This window comes from Coregonus lavaretus, assembly GCF_964263955.1.
Source record: "Coregonus lavaretus genome assembly, chromosome: 38".
NCBI lineage: Eukaryota > Metazoa > Chordata > Actinopteri > Salmoniformes > Salmonidae > Coregonus > Coregonus lavaretus.
This window is the reverse complement of record NC_140025.1, coordinates 27894636-27912669: the sequence shown is the minus strand read 5'-3', so window position 1 is coordinate 27912669 and position 18034 is coordinate 27894636. Positions and strand designations below refer to the sequence as shown.

Below are 18034 nucleotides of genomic sequence, written 5' to 3'. Positions count from 1 at the left end.
AACATAATACAATTACAATTGAAATCTGTGTTGCTGGTTTATAAATTATATGATTCATGCAGTATGAAGCAATAACTTATTTTGTAAATAATAAATAAATCACCAATCCTTTGAACATTTCTACATATTACAAATACTATTTAAGCAAGGGGAAGAGTGGAGAGACACAGAAAAGTATTTGTATACTGGAAAGGATAGTCATCTAAAAAGCATTTGTACCTGAGTGCATTGTCTCTCTCCTTCAGTTTTTCTGCGATTGTAAACTCAAAATCCGCTTTCGGTTTGAAATCTTCGGATAATGCTATAGATTCATGACCATCGTACATATCACAGTTTACTATATTTTTATTTTACGAATAATAACAGAATAGTGAGAAGGATAACTGCGTTCTCCCTCTCGTCTACGACCTCTCTCTTTCTCATTGTCAGTAATTTCACTTTCTCCCCTCAAGTAAATGAAAAATGTTTTGGTTGTTTGTACTTTTACCCCTTTTTCGTGATATCCAATTGGTAGTTACAGTCTTGTCCCATCGCTGCAACTCCCCTACAGATTCGGGAGAGGCAAAGGTCGAGAGCCATGCGTCCTCCAAAACACGACCCTACCAAGCCGCACTGCTTCTTGACACACTGCTCGCTTAACCCGGAAGCCAGCTGCACCAATGTGTCGGAGGAAACCCCTTCCAACTGACGACCGAAGTCAGCTTGCAGGCGCCCGGCCCGCCACAAGGAGTTGCTAGAGCGCGGTGGGACAAGGAAATCCCGGCCGGCCAAACCCGGACGACGCTTGGCCAATTGTGCGCTGCCTCATGGGTCTCCAGGTCACGGCCGGCTGTGACAAAGCCTGGGATCGAAGCTGGGGCTGTAGTGACGCCTCAAGCACTGCGATGCAGTGCCTTAGACCTCAGCGCCACTCGGGAGGCCTAGTAAATTACACTTCTGACTTATTCATTAACCAAACACAAACTGCATATCCTTGTTAGTTTGCTTTTACAGTACAGCACGTGATGTGCACATCAACTGGAACTATTCATAGAATGTATGATTATTATCTTGCTATTGAAGTGAGTGGGGGATTCAAGCCATTGGCCCAGGAACATGAGCCAGAAGGGAATGGGGCCACCGACCATCTTCTTTTTATGTAAATGAGTCAGAAGAAGAGTCCATTACACACACACACACACACACACACACACACACACACACACACACACACACACAAGCCTACTGAATTTGTCATGTTTAATTTATAAAGTGAAGACTAGAAGGTGGAGATTTCTTAAACCCTGCATTCCAATAGTGGAAAAATACCAAGAGATGCAGTCTCCTATGGAAGCCTTTTCATATTGTGTGTCATCATGGTCCACACTGTACGGTGCATTAAAAGACCACTGAGTAGAGGTAGTGTACTGGAATACAAAATAGCCTGATATGACAGCTGACCTGTTTGAGTCCATGATGGTCAATATTTTATAGCCTTTTACCCTCAATGTGAATTAAGTTAGTTCTGGTTTCCATTAACTGATTACATTTATTTAATATCAGGATATATTATGTCAACATTGAATACAGAATTCAGAATGTTTTGGATATTTATTACAGAAGATCTCACTACAGGTAGAGAACTATAAATCATTTTCAAAAAATGTGTACTTCAAATGATTTTTTTTTTAAAGAAGGAAAGAAAAACATTCAATATTCATGCCATTTTGAAACTGAATAACATTTCAAGTTCAACCTACATTTCAAGTATAAAATGTATGTCTTTGTATTCTCTGAGAGTGTCTAAGAGTGTTATAATAGGCTTTTATATCAACTCTGTGCGTCTAAAACAAAATCCATTATTGTGGCATGTCTTAACCTTTCTCATCTAGAGTCATTTAATTGTTAAGGGAGAGGTGTCACGTAACCCAGGGCTGAATACAGCGAAGAATCCTTTAGATGACACAACGTTAAAGAAACTGTACAGATGTGCCTTTGATTCAGCATCATAAAAGGAAAGCGTCTGTCGGTCACAATCTAAGAACACTCCCAGTGTTGTAAGAATTTTTTCTCCAGATTCTTTTAGGTCTAATAATATGAAAGGACTTTCATTTCCAGATACTGGCATTTGAGGGTCATCAGGGACATAATAACCTTTTCCTTTTTCATATGTAAAAACCCAGAAACCGTTCTCAGGGATTAAGGGGACAACTACAGTTTTGTTGACTGCTGTGTCTGTGGCCACTCCAACATACCATGACAGTTTTTTTTTTTTCGCTTTATCCCTCACCATCAATTCCCAGTATATCTGTCCACAGTTGAATTTGTCCTCACTAATGACATAAGGAGCTGTGGACACATCAGCTACTTTTGATTTCTTACAACGGATCTCCTTCCTATCTAGAGACACATCCAGATTCGGGTCAGAAGGTTTTGGCTCCAGAGTGATGTCCACTAAGAGAAAATAAGAGGATTTAATTGTTGTCCTTAAATTCTATGTATTGCTCATGTTATGCTACATTGAGCTTACCAAACATTAGGAACACCTTTCTAATATTGAGTTACACACCCCCAGAAACGTTGCCGTTCTTGACACAAACCAGTGCACCTACTACCATACCCCGTTCAAAGGCACATAAATCTTGTGTCTTGCCCATTCACCCTCTGAATGGCACACATACACAATCCATGTATCAATTGTCTAAAGGCTTAAAAATACTTATTTAACTGTCTCCTCCCTTTCATCCACCCTGATTGAAGTGTATTTAACAAGTGACATCAATAAGGGATCATAGCTTTCACCTGGATTCACCTGGTCAGTCTATGTCATGGAAAGAGCAGGCGTTCTCAATGTTTTGTATACTCAGTGCATATATAACTATTGTGTAGTGATATTGTGTTTGATACGTGTTTGTGTCCTACCTTTCAATCTTTTCACTTCACCCCATGCTGCAATTGAATGGTTTGAGATTTTATTGACAGATTAAAAAATGAATTGGCATGCACAATCTTGTTTTCCTGCGAGTGTTGTTCAATATACAAATAAGCAATTCTGAATGATTGTGCATATGAGGTGAAAAAGTGCATTTTCTAAAGATAATAATATTAATATATAATATAATAATAGATAGAATCTCATTTTACCTTTTGGGACTGATTCCATATCAGTTTGTGTAGCACTTTCTAGCCAGAGTGAAACATATGATTGATTTTATTGAGATGTACAAAGTTGTTTTTCCTAGGAGTGTTCAGTTAATGCTCATAAACAATTATGAATGATTGTGCATGCATGTTGAATTAGTACATTTTCAAAAGACTAGAGAAATAAAATTGTTTGTAAAAATACATTTACCTTTTAGGACACATTCTGTCTGTGTAGCTTTTTCTGTGTCAGTTTGCATGACACCTTCTGCCAAGAGTGAAACATATTAATTTTTTGTTAGAACTTTTTTATTTTACATTTAAAAAATATATATATTTCCCTTTATTACTTTCCAACCCCAACAACCCTTTCCCTAATTGGAGTAAACTAGTGAACAACAATGCTTAGGCCTCTACTTCCAGCTGATACATACTATATACATTTTATGGACACAGTCAATTTTACAATGATTCTATTTTGTTTGTTTTTACTCCTGAACTTCCTCTACCCTCAACCTCTCCGATCATTTTCATGATGTCCATCCGGTTTGCTTCTATATGCCATATCTTTCTAACTGTGGTCTTTCACAAAAGCTCTCAACCTATGACCTATATACTTATTATGGACACAGTATGCTTTACATTAGTTATCTTGTTGTTATTAGTTGTTGTTAGTTGTTATTAGTCCCATCCTTCAGCTCCATTCAACACCTCCCATCTATCTCTTAACTCTTCAATTTGCCATATATTTTTCAACTGTACTGTGATGTTTCACAAAAGTTCAGAACCCTTCTATTCTCATTGTTTCTACAGATTGTAAATTGAAAAAAAATTTTTTTCTAAAAGTATTATTATATTATTGATCGATTGACTATGACTTTTCAGATCAACCAGTAGTGCTATTGCAGGGTTAGCCCCAGGTAAATATTGCAATCCTTCAGCCATTCCTGGACCTGTGACCAAAAACAAGCTAAAAATGGACAGTACCAAAACAAATGATCTAATGATTCTGTCTCTTCGCAGCAAAATCTGCAGAGCTGGGAAGATTGTATCCCCCATATAAATAACATTCTATTGGTAGCAAGAATTTTGTATAATCATTTAAATTGAAATATTATACGTTTTGAATCCGGCATCGTTTTGCATATCAGTTCATAAACAATATGCCATGGAATCGGTACGTCAAAAATCTCTTCTCAACTATTTTGCAATCTATGTGGGAAGGCTGACAATCCTTTCGTCCTTAAATGAAACTGGTATACTTTTTTATTTATCAAAAATGTATTTAACCAATTATGTTCTTTAATGCAGGGCTGACAGACAAGTTCCTTACTTTTTCCCCCTTCCACTTTCCTCTTCCATTTTTGCGGTAATGCTGCAATTATTTGGTTGTAATTTTGGGTAGAGCAGATATTTCCATATGTTTTTGTTAGCTGCATGTGCGACATAACTCCACCAGTCCTACCTATGATATAATTTACGAAGATTATACCTTTTTTTTTGTATAATAATGTTTTTTTATCAATTAGTATATTTGAGTTTAACCACAATATTTGTTGCATTATTTGTTCTGTCATTTCTGGAGGATTAAATTGAAATTGCAACCAACTTTCTATGGCTTGTTTTAGAAATACTGATATTTGGGAGATTATTTCCTTTTCAAATAACTTAAAGTGAGAGGTTGTAATCTGAATAAAGGGAAAAGGCCATTCTTTAACATGGGGGGAGACAATGTTATTAATTTGCTAGAGAACCAGTGTGGATTTAAGTGTAACTTTTGTATGACTGAAGCTTTTACTGATAGGTCTAATGCTTTAATATTTAATAATTGATGTCCTCCGAATTCATATTCATTATATAAATAGGGCCGTTTAATTTTGTCTGGCTTGCCGTTCCAAATAAAATGGAATATTATTTTCTCATATAATTAAAAAAAATAACTGTTCTCTAGGCTTAGGCAAGACCATAAGCAAATAGGTCATCTGGGATAATACTAAAGAGTTAATCAGGGTGATTTTTCCACAAATAGACAGATATTTACCTTTCCATGTTAGCAAGATCTTATCTATTTTTGCTCACTTTCTATTAAAATTTATTGGAGTGAGATCATTTATTTAATTTGGGATATGTATTCCGAGTATATCCACATCACCATCAGACCATTTTATTGGTAAACTACATGGTAATGTACATTTTTCAATTTTTAGTGATCCAATACGTAATACAGTACATTTATTATTATTTGGTTGTAATCCAGAGGTTAGAAAATTTATCTAGATCCTCTATGAGGCTGTGGAGGGATTCAAGTTGTGGATTTAAAATAAAACATGAATCATCAGTGTACAATGACACATATGATTATTAATATCATTGATTATATAAAAACATTTAAATAATTGATTATTAAAGGGTTACCTTTGCAAGGTTTAATAGAAATTAGTTTCAACACTATTTACCTTCAAGAAGATCTGCTTCTTCTATTTAATGAAGTTGGTCAAAGAAACCAAAATTAAAGAAAATTACAAGTCAATATGATGTGTAAAAATACAACAAATAGACTTGCGGGAAAAATGTAATTCTTACCTGCTGGCCTTTCATTAGGCTCTGTTTTATCTGAAATGCAATGACACTAATATCAAGATGTGAAAATGTGAAAACATGTACAGTATACTATTAGTGGAATGGTCATCCTGAGTGATCTCAGGAAGCAGCAGGTACTTCTGGATAATGGCAGTTACTCTGCTCTGTACTCATAGCTTGGCTATGATCAGGGAAATTAGCGAGGAGCGAGGAGCACCCCGAAGAGCAGAGCCTATATGCGAAGAGCAAACATACAACAAATAAAATGTCACCCAAGTATCTGTGTTCTCATGTCACACATTTGTATCATGGCTGGAGTTCATTTACACAAATGTGCACATCTCAAATGTGCACACCTTTAAATCTTGGGAGTACAAAATGTTTCGTCACATGCGTAGACTGATGTAAAGTATATTGGGACAGTGACACTTTTTGGGGTGTTTTGGCTCTGACATCATAAAACAAAAGATACAAATAACATACCCTCCAAGACATGCATTTTATGGGGGTATGATTTTTGTGCGTCTGTAACTTTCTCACTCATTATTATTCATGATTAATTCAGGATTATCCCTAATCATGGTATTATCCACATGAATGTAGAAGTGTTTAGAAACATATTATTTTCTTATTTACAATAAAAGTGACTCCAAAATGACACAAACATTATTTACCATTTATTTCAATTGTGCACAAAATAATCTGAAACACAACCAAAACAAACAGTAAATGCATCCTGCAAATGTGTAAAGTCACAAGCTTGATGTAGTCATTGTATGCTATGAATATGGGACCAAATACTTACATTTTTACTACTTTAATACACAGACAGTATAAGAGAATTTGTCCCAATTCTGTTGGTCCACTAAAAGGGGGGGACTATGTACAAGAAGTGCTGTAACTTCGAAATGGTTTACCCGATGTGGATGAAAATACCCTCAAATCAAAGCTGACAGTCTGCAATTTCAAATTCAAAGTACTGGAGTAGATTTGATTTGAGATTTTATCGACAGATAAAAAAATGAATTGGCATGTACCATCTTGTTTTCCTGCGAGTGGTGTTCAATATGCTAATAAGCAATTCTGAATGATTGTGCATATGAGGTGAAAAAGTGCATTTTCTAAAGATAATAATATTCATATATAATATAATAATAGATAATTGATAGAATTTCATTTTACCTTTTGGAACTGATTCCATATCAGTTTGCATAGCACTTTCAAGGCAGATTAAAGCTGACAGTCTGCACTTTAAACTCATGGTCTTTGTATCATTTCAAATCCAAAGTGCTGGAGTTCAGAGCCAAAACACACAAAAAGATGTCACTGTCCCAATACCTTTGGAGCTCACTGTATTTGATAATAGTGTTGGTTAAAGAGATAGTTCACCCAAATTACAACATTACATATTTGTTTCATGTGAACAAGGACAGAGTGAAATCCATGCTTTGATTTTTCCACTTTCACTGCTTACTGACACATTCTCCAAATAAAACCAATGTAGGTCAATGTACCCAACATTAACATGTTTTCAATTTCATGCCCAAATCATCCAAGTAATCAGTCTGACTTGATTTGAAGTTGGTTTGTGATGACTTGGCCATGGAATTTAATAATATAATCTTGTTAATATACCTGTTTTTTTGTTCCAGAAGAAGAGCCCAATTAGGGTAGAGATGACTAAAATATTGATGACCAGTAATGTGATGAAGCCCCCAAGACTCCAATGTCCTGTAGAAGGAAGAAAAACCACTTAAGCTTTAATAGAACATTACTCTGTAGTTGAGAGTAGCAGCCATTTACCATTGATTATCAGTTCATGAATTGCCATGATATTTAGTAAACTATATTTTTTTAACCAATAAGGCACTCAAATCCATGATAAATTGAGTCCTTAGTAAGTGCCTAATTCATAGTAATAATACGAGGGATTTCTGATGCTGAAAACTTGGGATAACATCATATTAACCTGTCACCTCCTACATTTATGGTGCCCCATATATATTTGTTGCCACTAAATAGAATAATACGTGCCCTGTACACTCTCAAGTCAAACAACAGATGTACCACACATATGACAAATTGAATGTGTGATACTGTACCTTGCTTTTCATTTTAGGCAGGGGTGAAAGTAGATGTCATTTCTTGCCGGAACAGGACCACCAACATCTTTTATGGGCCTAATTGGTAAAGATTTTTTTCTTTTTAAATGTATTACATACCGGACCGGCTTATTTTCTCTGATTATAGGTCCCTTGTCCATCGTACCCTTCATCAACTAAAATACAGTATTTAGATATGTCATACCAATGGGTTTTGATTTGTATACTGCTATGGGTATAAGTAAACTTGAACTTGAATTTACATCATGTGTAACTGAGTGAACTGACTGAAATAGTTCAATATTGAGATATTAAATGTTAAAGGTATTGAGAACCATTTCTGAAATGCTCACCCTCCATTGGAGCTCTGGGTGGTATTCTTCCCTCCCTCTTCTCTTCCTCAGACAGAGAGACTGTACAGGAGAGCCAATCGGAGTCTGAGGGAGAATACAGCAGCCAACTACTGACACTCACTAAGCCCTGAGGATCTGTTACAGAATGAAATACACATTCATAGATACATGTGCACAAACACAAACATACAGTCGTAGATAGCCTTCTTCAGATGGATTTTGCCTCTGTAGTGATTCTACAAGTAATTACCCGAGATGTCGTGCACTTCTTGTCCATTTCTGATCTCTGTCCCCTCTTTGTTTTTCCATGTGAGTGTAGGTTGTGGTGACCAGCCCTCTGATGAACAGGTAACGTTCACCAGACCTCCTCCTCCTCTTGCTTCAGCTACAGAGAGAACTGGGATACCACCTAATACTAGTGAAAATATAAAGGGTGAGTGTGATGGCATGTTACAACCATGAAAAGATTATACAAGGCATATGTTCTGTGAACCTGTCCCCAGCCACTGGGTCACTACCTAATACTAATGGAAATAGAAAATGGGAGAGGGTGGGGGCAGGCTATGACTATGTAGACAAAAATTGGAAGAAATCACATTTTCCCGTGGATTATTATACGGACATCATAAAACAAGAGATACAAGAGTATTTCTGCTACAATATTGTGAGTATTACGCAGGGTTGGGGTCAATTTCATTAAAATTTCAGTCAATTCAGGAAGTACACTGAACTTCAAATTCTCTTCAATTAGGAACATTTGGAATTGGAATTTGGTTTACTTTCTGAATTTACTGGAATTGAAACGGAACTGACCCAAACCCTGGTATTATGGTATTTTTGGGGAAGTTGTAGTTTTGTGGACCTAAAATGTCATCCCATGTTGAAGGGATAGATCACCCAAATTACAAAATTACACATTGGTTTCCTTACCCTGAAATCTGTCTATTGACAAGTTAAGACAGCAATCCATGCTTCGGTTTTGTTTACCTGGCCACTGTCACCAAATGCAAACTCTTTAGCAAGTATGGCCTATTAACCAATGCAAGTGAAGGAAACCAATCTGTAATTTTGTAATTTGGGTGAACTATCTATTAAGTAAGCACTGTCCCCAGTTCCTTACCATTCACTGTGAGGAGTACAATGGCCTTGTTGTACCACTGTTCACTGCTAACATAGCACACATACTCCCCCCTGTCTTCTAGAGTGACCCTCTCCAGTCTCAGGGACACATTCCCTCTCTCCAGCCCCCCAGTTAGAGACACCCTGCCCCTGTACCGGGGGTCCAGAGACGTCTCCTGGATCTTGTGATCTTTGTACAACAAGGCAGGTTTGTTGAAATCACCGGACCAGCGCACCTCCAATGGCTCCGCATTGAAGAGAGGTGAAAGTTCACAAGGTAAAGAAACGGAGGAGTTCAACCAGGTCAAGATTGGACCATGTGGGACCGAGAAGATGAAGACCGCTGGGGGAGAGCGAGAGAGAGAGAGAGAGAGAGAGAGAGAGAGAGAGAGAGAGAGAGAGAGAGAGAGAGACTAATACATGTTTTCTTACTCAAAGAAATTGAAGGATAATATTATTTATTTATACATTTGAGACAGTTATGTAGAGAAAATAGGATTTTTTGCAGATAACTAATAGCATATGCTCACCAGTACTTTGGGCTGTGATGTGATCGGTGAGAGCTGCCAGTATCATCACCCTCAGAGACACACCTGTGTTGAGATCAGTGTGATGACATTATCATCATAACAGGGTATGCTGAAGTAAGGAGTGGAGTAAGGAATCATGTCATCTCTATTTATGGAATTTCTATCTGCAATGTTTACTATGTTGCACCCTGAAAGCTAAAACTGTTGGTTCAGCCAAACAATCATATTCATCCAGCCATTGTGTAGCAAAGACACCAATTAATCCTGCTTGGATGAATGCTCGAGTAAATGCTGATTAACCCTCCTTAAGAATTATTCTAATACTACAGTAGGAAGTTGAGCCTTTTTTTGTAAAAATAAAACTAAGTCAAGCAATAGAATATCAAAACATGTCTTTGTAAATAAGATTAAACCAAGGGGAGGAGAGGAGGAAAGGGATAGTGAAGTACAGAGATACATGCTTCCGAGAAAGGTAGTAGTGGTGAAATTCATTTCTACCTGAATGCATCCTTCTTCTTCAATTTCAAGTTGTTGTAACATACATTTCCAGGTGTTGCAACATCAAACCTCTGCGGCTTTGGAATTCTCTGATACTCCTATAGATTCATGACCAGCTGACATATCACACTGTATTTGAATTCTACTTTGTAGGAGATAATGAAGATAGAACAGTTTATCCACTCCCATCTATCCACTCCCTCTCTTTATTGTATTGTCTTAACATAGAGTCATGTGACAGGGCTATGACTTTGAATTGATCATAGAAACACTATGTTGTTTTTAAAAACAAAAAGTAACACCTACTTCTTAGGTTGTTCTTCAAGTGTACTTATATGAGGAATAGTGAACTACACTCTTAGAAAAAAAGGTGCCATCTAGAACCTACAAGGGTTCTTCCGCTGTGCCCATAGGAGAACACTTTGAATAACCTGTTTTGCTCCCAAGTAGAACCCTTTTGGTTCCAGGTAGAACCCTTTACACAGATGGTTTTACATGGAACCCAAAATAGTTCTACCTGGAACCAAAAAGGGGTCTACCTGGAACCAGAAAGGATTATCCTATGGGGACAGCTGAAGAACCCTTTTGGAACCCTTTTTTCTAAGAGTGTACCTGAGGAATTCCACATGGAAGAGCTCATTCATTGATACCCAATCACAAATGTAACCCAAGCACCTGTACAGTCTATCAACTTGCGGAGCGCTCACCTACCAGAGAGCAAGGGGGACCTAGAAACCGCTCAAATCTCCAAGAGTAAATAGGGATAGGGGCTAGCCTAGGGGTTGATTTGGAATTGGGCAAATTGTGACGGCCCTGAATTTATATGAACCGTCTCAGTGCTTCTCCTGCCGACATTGCGCTTCCCATTTAATTCCCTATTACATAGCCAGCATCAGCTGAGCAAAAGAGGGTTGCGACAACATCGACCGATGAGCGCCTAGGGTTAAGCGACATTGATCAATGGAAAGTGCGAACAAGCTGTATCTTTGTTTTTTGGCGGATTTGGCACAACTGCACTGTGACTAGGGTTGGCATGGTGGATAGTTCAGATGGTAGCATTAGGGTAATTGATATTGATATTGATAATGATGATAAAAACAGTGATGATCAGCTATTTAACTCTACCCACATGTACATATTACCTCAACTACCTCAACTAGCCGGTGCCCCCGCACATTGACTCTGCAACAGTACCCCCCTGTATATATAGCCTCCCTACTGTCACTTTATTTTACTTCTGCTCTTTTTTTCTCAACACTTTTTTTGTTGTTGTTTTATTCTTACTTTTTTTGTTTAAAATAAATGCACTGTTGGTTAAGGGCTGTAAGTAAGCATTTCACTGTAATGTCTGCACCTGTTGTATTCGGCGCATGTGACCAATAAAATTTGATTTGATTTGATTTGATTTGATATTTACACCTGTTGCAAATAGGAGGAACAGGAGTAAGAGAAATCGCAATGAGGGTGATGGAGGGATGAATACTGCTGGAGAAACAATGTGTAGTGTTGAGAGTAGACCTGTAAAGTGCAGGACCTCTAGACAAAGAGGTTGGAGTAGAACGTTCTAAAGTTATGTTATTGTTTCCAGAACCAGCAAGTAAGTACTTCCCTCCTTTGCGTTTGACAAAAGCAATTAGGGAAGAGATTGGGGTGATTAAAGATGCCAAACCAATGGGTTATGGGAAGGTCCTGATCTTTGCAAATAGTACAATTCAGCAGGAAAAAGTATTGAAATTGAACTCACTAAATGGGGGTCGGGTGAAATGTCACATTCCCGGTGCTATGTCTAAACTGAGAGGAGTAATTGCTGGGATGCCATTGGAAATTACAATGGAAGAAGTGAAGGCTTCCCTTAAAGGAGGAAAAGTTATTGACTCGAAAAGGATGAAAAGCATGAAGAGTGACAGTGGAGTGGACACTACAACTGTATTGTTACACTACAACTGTATTGTTACGATTTGAGGATAATCTGCCCAATAGGGTGCAGCTAGGATCACTCAGTTATCCGGTTAGAGAGTATGTGCCGCCTCCACTTCGGTGCTTTAATTGCCAGCGGATGGGGCATGTTGCTATGTAAAATGAGATGTGCAAAGTGTGGTGGGGATCACGAGTATGGGAAATGTGGGCCTGATGCTAAAGTTAAATGTTGTAACTGTGACGGAGAACATAGTGCAGCATATGGAGGATGTGAAGTACTTATTGGGCTTCATGTGTAGGGCAATCAATATGATTGCTCCACATAAGAGCAGGACTGCACAAATAAAATAAGTAGTGAAGGCAGCCAAAGACATTCTGGGGATTTCTGAAGTTACGGTAGAAATTATACATTGGATGCTGAACCAAAATTCTAATGATGATCAGGATAATAAATAGTATTATGGTGTTCCTTATTGTTCAATGGAATGCTAGGAGTTTGATAGCCAATGGGCAAGAATTTAAGAAGTGTATACATGATTTAGATGTTTTACCAGACGTGGTGTGTATACAAGAAACATGGCTTGAACCTCAATTGGATTATATTATTCCTGGTTTTATCTCTGTGAGAAGTGATAGAATAGAGGGTTCGGGTGGTGTGTGTGCTACATTTATCAAAGAAGGTGTAGCACATAGAGCGATTAATGGTTTCAAAGAACATGAATGTGTGGCAGTAGAGATTTGTAGAGAAGGGGGTAATATCACATTGGTTAATTACTATAATCCTTGTAAACCCATCTCTGTATCTGAATTAGATATAGTTGCGAAATCCAGTAAAGGTGATAAGAAGATACGGTATGGAGATTTCAATGTGCATAACAGCTTGTGGGGCAGCAATACCACAGATGTCAATGGTTTAGTTGTTGAAGATTTTATGGAGTGGAGGGGACTAGTTTGTATAAATGATGGTCGGAGTAAATGTGACTAGAGGTACATTGTCATGTTCAGATCTTACATTGGTGTCTTCCTCCATTGCTGGTATACATTATGTGAGTGGGATGTGAAGATAGAATCCACAATAGGTAGTGATCATTTCCCATTCAAGTGCAACATACAGTGCATTCGGGAAGCATTCAGGCCGCTTCCCTTTTTCCACATTTTGTTATGTTACAGCCTTATTCTAAAATGGATTCAATAATATTTTTTCCTCATCAATCTACACACAATACCCCATAAAGACGAAGCGAAAACAGGTTTTTAGACATTTTTGCAAATGGAAAACAGAAATACCTTATTTACATAAGTATTCAGACCCTTTGCTATGAGACTTGAAAATGAGCTCAGGTGCATCCTGTTTCCATTGATCATCTTTTAGATGTTTCTTCAACTTGATTGGAGTCCACCTGTGGTAAATTCAATTGATTCGACATGATTTGGAAAGGCACACATCTGTCTATATAAGGTCCCACAGTTGACAGTGCACCTGTGGGAACTGTGGGCGGCAGGTAGCTTAGTGGTTAAGAGCGTTGTGCCAGTAACCGAAAGGTCGCTGGTTATAATCCCCGAGCCGATTAGGTGAAAAATCTGTCGATGTGCCCTTGAGCAAGGCACTTAACCCTAATTGCTCCTGTAAGTCGCTCTGGATAAGAGCGTCTGCTAAATGACTAAAATGTAAATGTAAATGTCAGAGCAAAAACCAAGCCATGAGGTCGAAGGAATTGTCCGTAGAGCTCCGAGACAGGATTGTGTCGAGGCACAGATCAGGGGAAGGGTACTAAAACATTTCTGCAGCATTGAAGGTCCCCAAGAACACAGTGGCATCCATCATTCTTAAATGGAAGAAGTTTGGAACCACCAAGACTCTTCCTAGAGCTGGCCACCCTGACAAACTGAGCAATCGGGGGAGAAGGGCCTTGGTCGGGGAGGTGACCAAGAACCCGATGGTCACTCTGACAGAGCTCCAAAGTTCCTCTGTGGAGATGGGAAAATCTTCCAGAAGGACAACAGTCTCTGCAGCACTCCACCAATCAGGCCTTTATGGTAGAGTGGCCAGACGGAAGCCACTCCTCATTAAAAGGCACATGACAGCGCAATAAAGGACTCTGACCATGAGAAACATGACTCTCTATTCTGATGAAACCAAGATTGAACCATTTGGCGTGAATGCAAAGCGTCACGTCTGGAGGAAACCTGGCACCATCCCTACGGTGAAGCATGGTGGTGGCAGCATCATGCTGTGGGGATGTTTTTCAGTGGCAGGGACTGACTGGGAGAATAGTCAGGATCGGGAGCGACGCTCCCCATCCAACCTGACAGAGCTTGAGAGGATCTGTAGAGAAGAATGGGAGAAACTCCCAAAATACAGGTGTGCCAAGCTTGTAGTGTCATACCCAAGAAGACTCGATGTTGTAATTGCTTCCAAAGGTGCTTCAACAAAGTACTGAGTAAAGGGTCTGAATACTTATGTAAATGTTATATTTCAGTAATTTTTTATTATACATTTCCTCAAATTTATAAAAACCTGTTTTTGCTTTGTCGTTAGGCATGTTTATTGTGCGTAAATTGATGAAGGACAAAAAACAATTTAATCAATTTTAGAATAAGGATATTATCGTAACAAAATGTGGAAAAAGACAAGGGGTCTGACTACTTTCCGAAGGCACTGTATGTACAGTACCAGTCAAAAGTTTGGAAAAACCTACTAATTCAAGGGTTTTTCTTTATTTTTACTATTTTCTACATTGTAGAACAATCCGACTCATCCCAAGCCATCTCAATTGGGTTGAGGCCGGGTGATTGTGCAGGCCAGGTCATCTGATGCAGCACTCCATCACCCTCCTTCTTGGTAAAATACATTGTCTACAGTATGCCTCATTTGTCGTGTTTTAACCTTCATGTCTTAGTATTTATTCAACATATTATCATAACATGTTTATCACTTTTTCCAGGGCTGAACACAGGGAGAAAGCAGTTTTATACCACATCACTAAACGTGTAGAGATGTGACTTTGTCTCAACATTATAAAAAGACAAAGTTTGTCTGTCACTGTCTAGAAACACTCCTACTATAGAAAGATATTCTGCCACAGTTATTTGTTTTGGCGGGTTAGTTGTTTTTACATGGAAACCTCTTCCTTTTTCATAAAATAAAATCCAGAAACCATAATGAGGAGTTAAAGGAATGGTAGATTTTCTCGGAGCATTTTCTCTGGCCACACCGATATACCATGACAGCTTTTCTGTACAATTATCACCCATCTTCACTTCACAGTAGTGCTGTCCAGAGATTAAACGCTCTTTACCCAACACATGGGGATGCTTGTTTGAGGAATTGTTAGCTTCTCCTGTGCTGTACTGAGCCTTTTTTCCTTCATCATTCGCATTAAAAGCAAGGTGAGCAGTCTGGGCATCCATAGTGACGTTCTCTGAGGGAAGAGAATATGATTTCATTAATTCAGACACAATGTTGACATGGATAAGTCTTACAATTTAGGCCCATACAATAAGAGTTATCATCTAATAAACATCTAGTAATTTTGTCCACAAAGAATATCCTACTTTTGAATCCTTTCACCTGGAGCCAATCTGCAGAAAAGCAAATATGAAGTCAATGGAAAACACTGAGATTATATAATTAAAATTCACATTACTATGAATATTAGAAAATGTACTAAACTTTAGGTTATTAACTTTACCTTTTAGATGAATTCCTTCTTCAACAGCTTGTTTCTCATGAATGTGTACTGCCTCTACGAGCACAAATACCATAAACATATAATACCATAAAATAATGTTATTGAAATGTATACAAATATTAGTGACTCTTACAGCAGAGTATGTGGGATGGGAAGTAAGTGGGATCTGAATGGGTGAATGCTGTTTGTAGGACACTCACTCACCAGGCTGGCATATCTGTGGCAGGATTCTGCTCTCGCTCTTCTTCTCCTCAGACAGAGAGACTGTACAGGAGAGCCAATCTGAGTCTGAGAGAGAATACAGCAGCCAACTACTTACACTCACCAAGCCCTGAGAATCTGATTCAGCAAAGAGAGACAGAAAGAGAGAGAGAGATAGTCAGAGAAAGAGAGAGAGAGAGACAGAGATAGATAGAAAGAGAGAGAGAGGATGGTTTTGATTTTCACTGTTAGGTTCTAAATAAACAGAGTGAAACTCACTGACGACTAGTAAAGCTCAAACCAAGTTTATTCACCCACAGGGTCACACAGCTGCATCAGACAAAGACATATTTACACAATCACTGGTATTTAAACCTTCCTCCTATGCTGAGTATCCTCCTTACACATCTGGACAGCCAATACATCTCTGTTGCTACACAGGAAGTTAAGTGATATGGGTAATAAACTGTTCCTTCTCCTTTCATGTGACCTGACCTCGGCCCCCATTCCTCACTAATCCACAGCTATCCACCCTTATCAGTGACCGCAACCATGTGATTGCCTTTTCCCTTACTTAGTAACATTCCAAGCCCCTGGCTCATATCCAAACTCCATTGACCACACCATACACATTCCTCCTACATATAACCATTAACTTCTGGTGTAGCAAGTATTTCAAATTACAACCCAACAACTGAAACCAGACTGTGGCCCTTCTCCTCTCCATAGGATCCCTGATGTCTAGCAATAACATGTTCTGACAGAATGTAAACGTTCTGCCTTCCCCTCTCTCCCTCAGTAACATGAACAAGGATATTTCATATTTCAAGTTTAGAAGTCAGAACCCATCATCACAATGAACATTTTACATACATTTGTATGTTATCATTGCAAGTAATGTTTTTACCAGATGTGTAGAGAACTTCTTGTCCATTTCTGATCTCTTTCCCCTCTTTGTTTCTCCATGTGACTGTAGGTTGTGGTGACCAGCCCACTGATGAACAGGTAACGTTCACCTGACCTCCACTTCCTCTTGCTTCAGCAATAGAGACAACTGGGATACCACCTAGTACTATTGGAAATATAGGGAGTTCAACCCCAAAAATAGATAGCACTGTTAGAAAAGTTTGTTCTATTTTCAAGAATTGTTCATAAATTCAACAAAATGAGTAATACTAGTTAGATTCGGAACTAGATTCAACCCAAAAGCACAGTATCTCTCCCTAAACAAGTTTACATCACATGTTATGTTTGTTTACAGGTTCATCAATTGAAGAAACATAGTCCTCTGCTCCTTACCAATCAGTGTGAGGGACACTTTGGCCTTTTCATACCAATGTTCGCTGCTGACATGGCACACATACTCTCCCCTGTCTTCCAGAGTGACCCTCTCTAGTCTCAGGGACACGTTCCTCCTCTCCACCCCCCCAGTTAGAGACACCCTGCCCCAATTTGTACCCGAGTGCATGGTTCCTCTGTCGTGTATTGGGATTATGCCTTTGTTAAATGTTTTTCTTGAAGAAATGGAATGTTGTTTATGTTAGGTCAAATGTAGCCGTTTGGAGGGTGACGCCCCAGGGGAGACTGGTGATTGGCCAGAAGAGGGAGCCACCCATCTTTTTGCATTGTTTATAAGTAGGGGCTAAACGAAGGAGAAGGCAGAGCGGCCATTCTGAGGCGTCGCTCTCCGGGTGGGCATGTCACCTGTCACTTATGCTGAAGCTTGTGATATGAATAAACCTTATGATCCAAGTTCAGTATGAGCGGACTCCTTTGTTCATCAGCAATAATTGCCACCATTCACCCGATACGACAAATGGCGCCCAACGTGGGGCTGGTCTGCAAATCTTCTTTGTTTCATGCGTAGCCGCCAAGCTAACTCGGTCTGAAGTGCCAGAAAAGGGTGAGTTTTCCTCACAGCT

The 18034-nt window shown here is 38.8% G+C and overlaps 1 protein-coding gene and 1 long non-coding RNA gene across 2 annotated transcripts; both read right to left on the bottom strand.

Annotated features, from left to right (window-relative positions):
- Window positions 1-1576: 1576 nt before the first annotated feature.
- Window positions 1577-9850, bottom strand: LOC311112113 (butyrophilin subfamily 1 member A1-like; the record flags this gene model as incomplete). The annotated part of the gene is made up of 10 exons (XM_084155090.1): window positions 1577-2433; window positions 2902-2928; window positions 3124-3162; window positions 3332-3388; window positions 5704-5733; window positions 7336-7431; window positions 8156-8290; window positions 8406-8570; window positions 9276-9617; window positions 9805-9850. 10 exons carry the CDS (start codon window positions 9848-9850, stop codon window positions 1874-1876), a joined length of 1497 nt encoding a protein of 498 aa, XP_084011216.1. The 3' UTR covers window positions 1577-1873.
- Window positions 9851-16122: 6272 nt separating this feature from the next.
- On the bottom strand, window positions 16123-17808 carry LOC311112537. The gene is made up of 3 exons (XR_014610880.1): window positions 17412-17808; window positions 17020-17184; window positions 16123-16250 (listed from the first exon to the last, which is right to left on the bottom strand). It is a non-coding gene; the product is annotated as an uncharacterized lncRNA (long non-coding RNA).
- Window positions 17809-18034: the final 226 nt, after the last annotated feature.